This window comes from Clarias gariepinus, chromosome 6 (assembly GCF_024256425.1).
Source record: "Clarias gariepinus isolate MV-2021 ecotype Netherlands chromosome 6, CGAR_prim_01v2, whole genome shotgun sequence".
Lineage (NCBI taxonomy): Eukaryota > Metazoa > Chordata > Actinopteri > Siluriformes > Clariidae > Clarias > Clarias gariepinus.
The window spans coordinates 9,051,316-9,062,863 of record NC_071105.1 but is presented as its reverse complement, the minus strand read 5'-3'; the positions used below and the strand labels follow the sequence as shown (position 1 = coordinate 9,062,863).

The window sequence follows — 11,548 nt, the reverse complement described above, 5'->3', positions numbered from 1 at the left end:
TGCAAATTTACACAACATCTCTATACAGAATATGTTTGCCTACTTAACAGTTTAGTGTCAGCCTCCTCAAATATTAAAAAGATACCAGGTCATGTGACTACGTGCACCTTTTGAGAACATTCGGGAATGCTTGAGAAAGCCTTGCATATTATAAAAAGCCTTCTTGGTCATTACCGAATGTTTTCAAAACGTGAAAAAGAATGTTGTAACTAAATCAATATTTAACCACCCCACATCCGATTCCATTTCTTGTCTTTTTGTGTGCGTGTGTGTTTTGTCATCTCTGCAAGCTTCTGTCACCAAAACAAATTCCTTGTATGTGCAAAAGTATTTGGCAATAAAGCTCTTTCTGATTCATAGTTTAAACATTCAGTGGCTTAGTGGTTAGCACTGTCACCTTGTACCTCCAAGGTCTGGGTTCGATTCTTGCCTCGGGTCTGTGTGCATGAAGTTTGCATGTGCTTGGCGGGTTTCCTTTGGGTACTCTGGTTTCCTCCCACAGTACAAAGACATGCAGATTAGGCTAACTGGAGTGTGTGTGCACGTGAGTGTGCCCTGCGATGGATTAGCACCTTGTTCAGGGGTACCCTGCCTCGTGCCATAAGCTCCAGGCTTACCTTGCAACCCTGATTACAGGATTAAGGTATAGACAATGATGATGATAATGATGATTTATTATGCTAAACACAACTTTCAAAAATTCTAATCAATATTTTAATCATAGTTTAAATTTTCAGCTATTATGCACTCATTATGGGTTGAAATGTAGAATCGATTCCTTAATTCTGTGGCTGCAATGCAATGCAAAAAAAAAACAACACAAAGACAAGAGTCATAACTTTCTGTGAATCGCGAATCGGTTCCCTCGACTCGTTCAGAAGACTCGCTGAAACAGAAACAAATCGTTCGCGACTCGCCCATCACACCTCATCACATTTCGCTTCAGTATTTTTAGATAGACACACTGTAGCTTTTATTTAATTTTTTTGTTACAAAATAAAAGAACTTCTACGCGCTGGGCTGTAGATTTAAAAAACAAAACTTCATGATGTCATGATCAAAGGTAACAAAGTAACAAAAAAAAAACTGAACCGACAGCAGGCACCTTTTAAAAAGCCGACAAACCGGTTGGACTGCGCGCGAGACCCCGGAAGCGTCAGAGAAGGCGAGCACGCGAGGGATGGAAGTCTGTCATCTGTCTTCTGCTGCGTCTTAATATACAACATTTTACTTTGTTAATCATTTTGTTAAAAACAAAAAAAAAATCGTTGTGTGAGCGGAATGGCTGCCTCCGCTGTCTTCATTCTGGACCTGAAGGGGAAGGTAAAGAGTTTTATAATCATCCATTCCCAGCTGCACCTGTCTCAACAGGAGGATGTCTCTCAGATAGACTGGAACAGCAGCTTTCATACGAAATATAAACTACAGATTCATACATTAAACCTCGAAAGGGTTCTGAAGCTAGTTTCTAAAGCATTAAATAAGTTATAGTTCTGACTTGTGAAACAACAACTAGTACAGAAGTGTACAGTGTGTTTACCTTTCCTTATCACTTTCCTTGTTAGTACATTTAATAGTGCCTTATTTGTACCTTTAGTAATTATGTTTAACATGGATATTTATATTTAGATATAAATTACACACCTTTAAACATATTTTAGGGTACGTAAATGGATTGTAAGTTTTTTAGACAATGTGTACATTACACATAAGTACAAAAAATTAGGCCTACCTAGTAAAGGTTAAATAAACCTGTACACTTAAGCAAACAAGGAAATGTATATTATTATTATTATTATTATTATTATTATTATTATTGATGTTTTTTTTCTAATAGACTAAGACATTTAGTCTCAACTTTTGACTTTACTGAAGTGTTGGTCTAGTCATTAAAAGCAGAAATATGCTATGTGTAACCTGATATACTGTAGATTACATACAAAGCCTAGTCTTCTTCAGGATTTTTTTTTTTTTTACCTGCCTTTAAATAGCCATAAAAATGTATTTAAAATACTTTTTAGGGCTATGATGAAAAGCCATCTCCATGCAAACCCACCATCCCAATAAGCACCTTGTCAATGCAATGTTTACAGTCGTGTCTTATCTATTTATTTGCCTGTGACATCCTACATACAGTACAACAAACACCCATACTAACCATTATACTAGAAATAAAGATCATGCATTTACAAATATGAATGCACTATAATATATAAACCCAAAAAAAACTGTTTTTTTTTTTTTTTTTTTTACATTTTTTAACCGAACATGTTCTGCTTAGTTAGATAGATGGATGGATAGACACACAGATAGGATCAGACCCTGTTTTGCAAAACGGTTGATTCAGCATGATTTAAACATTAACTTTCCTTTAGCAGTACTGATATTAAACCAGTTTTCTCAGATGAACTCAATGCTACAAATAAACTTCATTCAAATATTTAAAAAGTCTTTGCACACACCAGATAACAATTAATACATTCGAAAATATTGAATTGTATGCTTTCCAATTATCATACTGTATTTAAAAAACAAATCTTAAAAAAATAGTAGATATATGTTGAATGGTAATAATTAAAATCAAGTGATTAAGAACATGTTAGCTGTGCTGTCTTTAACACACAGTGTGTATTGCACTAATTACTGGCCAAGCTTCTATTAGCGTAATAATGATGACTTAATCTGTTACTGTAACTGTAGTTAAAAATACTACATGTGAACACCTGGTGGTTGATCAGCTACATTTGATGAACACATGTATGTATTGCAGTATTAAGATTTGCAAAAATCCAGTAAAACTTCAATACACTGAAACAACAACAACAGACAAAATTAAAACATTATTTTAATTTTACAACATATAAAAATAACTATTTAACAGGAAGAGTATGGAAATAAAGCTTTCTATACAATATACTTTAACATACACTAATAACTGATAACAGCCTCAATATCTCTGAAAATAAAAAAAAACACTTAAACTGAGACTTTTAATTCCACAAAATAACAGAAGTTATGAGAGTAAAACTTCCTTTATTTCTCTATATAATCCTCTGCTGCACTAACGCACTTATCCCAGCGTTTCACTACTGCTTTGATTTCATCAAGGTAGAAAGTTTTCTCTATATGCTGAAGCCATGATTATACTGCCTGCTTATCCTCATTTTCTTACATGGATCTTACCCAAACATTTGAAGTGAAGTCAGGACTGTACAGAGGATGTGGTAACAACTCCTAACTGGATTCCCATTATGTGCAAGTGGTGTTCATGAATGATTGTGTACAGTTCCCACAGACAGATACGTCTCTTTTGTGTATATTACCTTTAATAAATTGCAGTATTTTGTAATTGAATTATATAGTAGAATTATTTTATCCTTATATCAGCCATGCCTTATATGGGCAAGGGCTTTTTAATATCTTTAAATATTTTCCTTAATTTTTCCTTATAAAAGAACATATTTGATCTCAGTTTTTTGTAAATCATACTGTTTAAAAAAAAAACATGGTTTTCTGAAAAAGAGAAAAAGAGAAAGATAACTATCTGTGCATACTTATCAGGCACATATACTTCCTCTAAACACTTTGTTTTATTTTCACATTTTGGTCTTCAGCTTAGTCTATTTTTAAGTCTGGGTCTTTAGTCTTATAATGAAAAGCCAGTGTCTGAATTAGCTATAACTCATCCTCGGTTAGTAAGGAATAATTATATTCTGAGAGACAGAAAGACAAAGAGGGAGAGAGAGAGAGATGAAGGCCAAGACATAGTGTATGTAGCTGGAGGGCTTTGCTCGGGTGGATTAATCTGTGATATGGCCGGGTCTGTAGCATTAGTGATGAAAGCTCCCCTGTCTCTGTCCTTCAGCAATCCAATATCTTAAGGTATTTTGTATTATATTGGCACACACACACATTCTGATTTACTTTATGCTATTTTATACAGATTTTTTTTTTTACTACAACTGTTTTAAAGATACAATAAATTAGGGTTTGGGAATTTAACCCAAAATGAATCAAAACTAACATTCAGAGCCTCTAATAGACATCATCTTCGTAACTATATCAGTTATTAATTAATTAATTATTTAATTTAAATTATGTTAGTACTTTCCTCAATGTGTGTGTGTTTATGTACTGTCGCTTTAAAAACATACTACTGTGTGTGTGTGGGTGTGTGCCTGTGTGTGTAATGACATGACTCCGCCCCACCCAGTCATGACAAAAGCATGCAACAACTAGAATAGACGTTGGTAGTACTCATTCATGATAAAGAAACCTTTTATTATCAAAGGCGATGAGGCTTGATCTTTATAGACTGTAGTTAAACAGAATGCTGCAACTAGATGAGTATGAGTTTTTCAGCTTGCTGATTATGCCCACTAGATACTGTAACACCAAGAGTGACAGAGAGCTGAAAAACTCCTGAGAACTCATTACAAAGAAAAGAATTCAGCACACTGAAAGCATTTTTAAGCTTTTTTATAAATTTAAGCAGTTGAATGGCCTAGTTATCATTAACTTATAGGTTAAGAGACTATAAAATGCTAAAACTAAGAGACATGGGGGTTAACATGATAAGACAATAAGTTAATCTGTGTAGGTAAAAACCCATAAGGTTATCGCATGTTGTGAATTGACAAGTGCAATAACTAAATATTTGGCAAGGAGGCAAGGAGAGAGCAGTGTAGTTTAGTGCTTAACTTCTCTGTTATAAACTAGTACATAGCCATGCTGTACACTGTTAGTTAATCAGCCTCATCTTGTCAGAGGTGAAAGTAACATCTCCTCTGTTTCTCTCATACTGTATATAAACTTATTCCACTTCAGCTTTCTACCTGTTTTGGGGTTGAATCCCAAATATCGTAAAAAATGGAAACCTAAAGGGTGTACTATCCCCTGTGCCACACACCAAGTATTGCCTTGTTCTGGGGTTAGAGAGGGATTTGGGATTAAGCCTTGTTAATCAAAACTTTAGGGTCAATTCAGAATAAACTAGAAGCAATTACTAAAAAAACTAAGTGTTGTTAAGGTGACATACCCTTATCAGTTGTGTTTTTTTGCTGAAAGTGATACTGTGACTGGTTTTAAATGTGGTTTTTGGCAGGCAGCTGCTCTCCCCACTTTCCAGTACTGTTGACCATACTGGCCTATTTGCAACCTTGCTGTCAGCCCAAAGTTTCACACCACAACTTGTTTCCTTATAACGAGAGAACATCACATTTTCTCAGAATTTTATCTTTTATCAAATTACTCACCCACACTCACTCACTTATCTTATATCTTATAACACTTATATGTCACTTATAACACTTTATCCTTTATACAGAATCACAGATGGCCTGGAGAGGTACACCCTGAGTGGGGTGCCAATCCATTGCAGAGCACACACACACATAATGCACACACACTAATTAGTCTATTCAGCACGTATTTGGACTGTGGGAGGTAACCCACCAAGCACAGGGAGAACATGCAAACTCCAAGGCGGGACCCTGGAGGTGCAAGGTGACAACGCTAACCACTAAGCAACCATGCTGCCTCATCAAACCTTTATCGTTTTTTAAGATCAAAACCACAGCTAAGATATAAACAAACACTACAGAAACTTGTTGAGTAATTAGTGGAATACAAACAGCATGTATGATTTTTATTTTTTATTTTAGTTTTATAGATTCTGCTCAACACAGTGTGATTAGAGACCTGAGCATTTTTTTAAATTATGTCCAGAATGTATTTATTTTTGCATTCATGCATTTTATATATATATTATATATACATATATATAATTTTTTTTTTTTGCAAATAAACGAAAGTTTATTTAGTGAAAGTTGAAAGTAAATATTTGACTTCCTCTCGGCTTCCCCCACTTGCTCACTCATTATGAATCAGCTCTTATTGTTTGATCAAATAAGACTGAACCTGATACCATCTACTATAGCACGTGAATGTGGGTTTCATAACACTTCCAGTATTCCACGTAGAAGAAAACTAAAAAAAAAAAAAAAAAAAAGATCATTGCATAAACTGCATAAATTCTGTATTTTACTAATTTCTACATTTGTATTGCTGTTTTGTGTACTAAGGAGTTTAATGTCACCCGTCTAGGTGCTTATATGCCGGAACTACATGGGTAACGTAAACATGAGTGAGATCGACCACCTCATGCCTATCATGATGAAGAGGGAGGAAGAGGCAGAATTGTCACCACTAGTGAGCCACGGCTCGACTCACTTCCTGTACATCAAACACAACAACATCTACTGTATCCTCCACTACTCTGTTGCTATTCCCGTCACTGATCTTTTCTTCTTTTTGCCAAGTCTTTTTTTTTTTCAATCTACTTTACAGTATATTTCTCTGACTGTCTGTATAAATTTTTAGGAGAAACTGAAAGATCCTTAACAGTCACATGTCAGTGGTAGCAGTGACTAAGAAGAATACAAATGCTGCTCTTGTGTATTCTTTTCTCTACAAGCTAGTGGAGGTGAGTGTCCTTTCCACATGTTCCTGCCTACTCAGCACGACCTGTAAGTTGTAATGGCTGTCACTGATCCCTATATGTAAAAAAGTGGGTGTGTGGCATTATAGTTAAATTATCACAGATGCTTTGGTTCGAGGCACAGTTACCAACATTTAATTTATTCAAAAACAGCATGGTTGTCTTTTTATACATTTATTATTGCATGCCGTAATTGTTGTGGACCGTCGACAGAACTCCGTTTGAGCCCTGTGCTGAACACTGTGTTTATGTGTTACAGGTTTTCACAGAGTATTTCAAGGTCGTTGAGGAGGAGAGCATACGTGACAACTTTGTGACTGTCTATGAGCTATTGGATGAGATCATGGATTTTGGTTTTCCTCAGACCACAGACAGCAAGATCTTACTAGAGTGAGTACTGGCAGAATTGCAGTTTGTTTATTATTAGTCACTCAAACCAGCGCCATCCACCATTTACTAGTCACAGCTGTGACACACACACTGTCTGTGCTCCATTCATGCTCTGTGAGCTAGATAATATTTCACGAACAGAGGTTTACAGTAATTCACACAAAGGCACTGCCTGATATGGTATGTGAGATGTACTTGTGTTCAGCAGGTATGCAAATGCAAGATGTGTTCAAATGAAACAGGGACTTGTGATAAATTTTCACGTGAATAGAGTCAGGCAGTCTGAAAATGGCTCCAGTGTACTGAGAAAACTTTCTACCAGGATGTTATCCAGTGTAGCAGGGGGTATATACAGTACTGTGGGGAAATAAAATGAGTTTTATATTTGTACTCTCATACCTGTGTTCAGTTATTCTGCACAATCAAAATCCCAGTTTGACTTGAACAACCTGTGTATAATGTAAGTAGCGTTGACTATGCAGAACTGCACTATATACTGACTGTATATAAGTACCTTACTGTTAATTTTATTTATGTATGTATTCCTTTTTTTTTTTACTTTTTCTACTACCACCATTACAGATACTGTACATTGCATAACTATTCACCTCTTTGAACTTTTCTAGATGTTGTAGTGTGGTAGTCTGAAATGAGGTTTATTAGAATACAGTATTTACTTTTTGATTTACACACTTTATCTAACAGGTAAAGGCCATACAATGGCATGGCAATTAACTCAGTTGAATCATTCAAATTCAATGGTTTAGATTTTTTAAAATCATGTAGATAGATATATACAGGGGTTGGACAATGAAACTGAAAGACTGGCCAATTTAGTGTTGGAGGTTTCATGACTAAATTTGACCAGCCTGATGGCCAATCTTCAATGATCACACATTCCACCAGTAAGAACAGAGTGTGAAGGTTTAATTAGCAGAGTTATAGCACAGTTTTGCTTAAAATATTGCAATGCACACAATATTATGGGTGACATATCAGTGTTCATATCAGAGTTTAAAAGAGGACAAATTGTTGGTGCACGTCTCGCTGGCGCATCTGTGACCAAGACAGCAAGTCTTTGTGATGTACCAAGAGCCGCAGTATCCAGGGTAAAGGGATGTCCGGGTGCTAACCCAGATTGTATCCAAAAAACTAAAAAACGGGCTGCTATAGCCAAACAATTGGTCACTCATTCCAATGCCAACCGTCGGTTTCAATGGTGCCAGCATCGAAAATCTAAGGCTGTGGACAATGTGAAACATGTATTGGGGAGTTACGGTGTGGTGAAGCCCCAAAGAAACATACCACCCAGACTGTTACATGCCCAGGGTTTGGATCAGGTTTGGGCTGCAATATCATGGCATTCCCTGGGTCTAATACTTGCGCTTGATGGGCGCGTCACTGCCATGGACTACCGAACCATTCTGGAGGACCATGTGCACCCCATGGTTCAAACATTGTATCCTGAAGGTGGTGCCGTGTATTGGTGCCGATGATAATGCACCAATACACACAGCAAGACTGGTGACAAAGTAGTTTGATAAACATGAAAGTGAAGTTGAACATCTCTCATGGCCTGCACAGTCACGAGATTTAAATATTATTAAACCATGTTGGGTTGGAGCGAGTCAGGTAAGGTTTTCCTCCACCAGTATCACGTGGTGACCTGGCCGCTATTCTGCAAGAATGGGGCAAAATCCCTCTGGCTACTGTGCAGGACTGGTATCTGTCATTCCCAACACGAAATGATGCTGTATTGGCCGCAAAAGGTTGCCCTACACCATACTGTACATTCGAATTATCATGGTCTTAAACCAGGCGTTTCAAGTTTCATTGTCCAACCCATGTATATATATTTTTATTATTCTGTTAATGACTTGAGGAGGCATGATGGTGTCGTGGTTATCACCGTCGCCTTGCACCTCCAGGGTCTATGTTCGATTCCCAGCCAGGTTCGATTCCTGTCTCTGTATCCATGGAGTTTGCATGTTTTCCCTGTGCTTGTTGGGTTTCCTTCGGGTACTCTGGTTTTCTCCCACAGCCCAAAGATCTGCAGGTTAGGCTAATTGGCGTTCCCAAATTGCCCGTAGTGTGTGAATGTGAGTGTGTGTGTGCCCTGCGATGGATTGGCACCCTGTCCAGGGTGTACCCTGCCTCGTGCCCTAAGTCTTCTGGGATAGGCTCCAGGTCCCTGTGACCCTAAATACAGGATCTTGCAGTATAGAAGATGAGTGAGTAAGTGAGTGAGTGAGATTTACTGTACAAACTTTATCAGTGAACAATGAGTGCAAAAAACAATAACAAATAATAATTTAAAAATAGTAGTCCATTAAACATAATCGTAAACAAACGTAAAAGGTTCAACTAATTGTAAAATTGATTTAAGGTTGTATAGCCCAGCACTGGCCAGAACATACTGTAGTCCCAGACTTGTTTAGAGAACTTCTTGGTCTTTGTAATAATCCAGTGTTTAAGTGCTGGATTAATTTACTCACTAACTATGGGGTATTCCAGGAACAGGTGTATTCATGTTGGCATCATGTGACCCTTTAATTGCCCACAGTCGGACTCTATTCAGCAATTATGGGACTTCTGATTGCAGCAAAATTGACTGGAACAAAACTAATTAGGGTCTACAGGAACAGAACAAACTTAACGTTAAGTAAAATTTTACTTATGCAATCATACAATTATACAGTATAATTACTTATTTGTAATTAATTTAGTTTAATATGTTAATTCTAAGCCCCTGGATATAATCCATAGGATTGCTAACCCTAACCCAAATATATAATCTTAATCCCAGTAAGTATACAGTACATACTCTAAATCTGTATTTAGATTTGTCCTTCTGGTATTAGGCTTGTTATTCTCTATTTCACTAAGAATTTATATTGCAGCTATAACATCTATTGCCCTCACATACCCTTTTAATACTGAGTCACGATTTAGTGTAAAACCTTCAACCAGTATTTTTATTGTCCTTAAAGTCAATATCCATGAAATACTTTAAAGACCATGTTTTATGAGTATGGCATGAGCCTTAAAATGTGTATCAGGACCATGTAGGTGACACAAATAGATTAAAAACAGGTTGTTTGTGTGTCTGTGTGTCCCTGTGGATGTCCTGATTGTCCCAGGAGTCTTTGGCTGCACTGACACACACATACACACACTCACTAACAGCAGAGCTTTGTTTACTGAGTACAACACCTTGGTCACTGCCTTTATTGAATGCTTTATTTATTTATTTTTAACATAATTTGCATTAAATCCAATTATATAATGTACACTTCAATTTCAGACACCCTGATGATGATGATGATGATGATGATGATAATGATGATGGTCATGCTTGTTTCTAGTGATCTTTTCATTACCTTTGTATAATTTTGAAGGTTACAGGAGATATAAGTAGTCATGCTTGTATCCCCTGTTAGTTGCTACCATAAATCATCCAATGACATTCATCACCTACTCAGCTATGTATTATTTGGGACTGTAGCACTTATTAATAATAACGAGCCAATCATTTATGCTATCATTATAGAGCTCAAGTCATGTTAAGTAGGATTAAATCCTCAGGCTTATGTTTATGTGCACATTTATATTGGTTCTAAGCCTTCTAATGATAAATCTATTTGTTATTTAGCAAGAACATTTATAGCTGCCATATATATGTTTATAATAATAGGAAGTAACTTGTTTTGCAAATAGTTCAAATAATTAATGAAACAGAAAAAAAAGGATATTGCACACGTAAAGTAAGATATTGTAATCACGGACACATTGCTGTTATACAAACAATATATCTCTTCACGGTATGATGGTTTTTTCAAAACCACCTCATAATTTTACTGTTAAATTATACCCTACCCTGTTTTAATCATTTCCTATTACTACAATGGTTATGCTTGTATCATAAAGCTGTTGACCTCAATCCAAAAAACGACCCTTGGGTCGACACACTTCCAGGGATGGGGGTGAGTTGAGGGTGTGGAATAGGTTGTGCGGGCAATGCTTAATCTTTATGTATTCACTTTACATAAGTAGAATAAATTAATGATCATGTAATCAGGATCAGCTTAGATAAGTAATTAGTAGGTTATTAGGGGTAAGGATGCTAGTATACCATTTAGGCATATATTAATATGGGGGGGGGGTACTTTACCTTTAGGCAAGTTAGTTGTAGTGAAAGGCTAATATTGAATTAAATTAAAGCACAACAAAATTCAATGTGCAACTTCAATTTCATCAATGCCATATATATATTTTTTTAAACAAACTATATATATATATATATATATATATATATATACAGTATATATAAAAACTAAGTGTACATGTTTTGCAAATGTTCCATATTACAATTGGTTCAGGTTGTGCAATATTACAGTTCTTGTGCAAATTATTCATTAAAGCCGTTGTAATTCTAAATGCTACGTTTTTAAAGAGGGCATTTAATTAAGTGTATTCATGGCTCTTGGGATGAAACTGGCACTTATCTAAATTTATATTTTCGAAAGAGCGCAAAAAGCTATATTTTTTTTTTTTTTTTTTTTTTATAAAACCAGAGCTTTTTTTGATGTCTGGGTGTGTGTCTTCCAGTTATGCGTGCAGTACTTACTTCCTCTTAAATCCTGAGTGCAAGAAAAGTTT

The 11,548-nt window shown here is 36.1% G+C and overlaps 1 protein-coding gene across 1 annotated transcript in view; it reads left to right on the top strand.

Moving 5' to 3' along the window:
• Positions 1-902: 902 nt before the first annotated feature.
• Positions 903-11,548, top strand: part of ap1m3 (adaptor related protein complex 1 subunit mu 3) — a 29,737-nt gene continuing 19,091 nt past the window's right edge. Inside the window, exons 1-4 of the mRNA XM_053499654.1 lie at positions 903-1,323; positions 6,106-6,262; positions 6,417-6,484; positions 6,759-6,889. Of these exons, the coding sequence (XP_053355629.1) occupies positions 1,282-1,323; positions 6,106-6,262; positions 6,417-6,484; positions 6,759-6,889 (398 nt within the window). The 5' untranslated portion in view covers positions 903-1,281. The remainder of the gene's footprint in view (positions 1,324-6,105; positions 6,263-6,416; positions 6,485-6,758; positions 6,890-11,548) is intronic.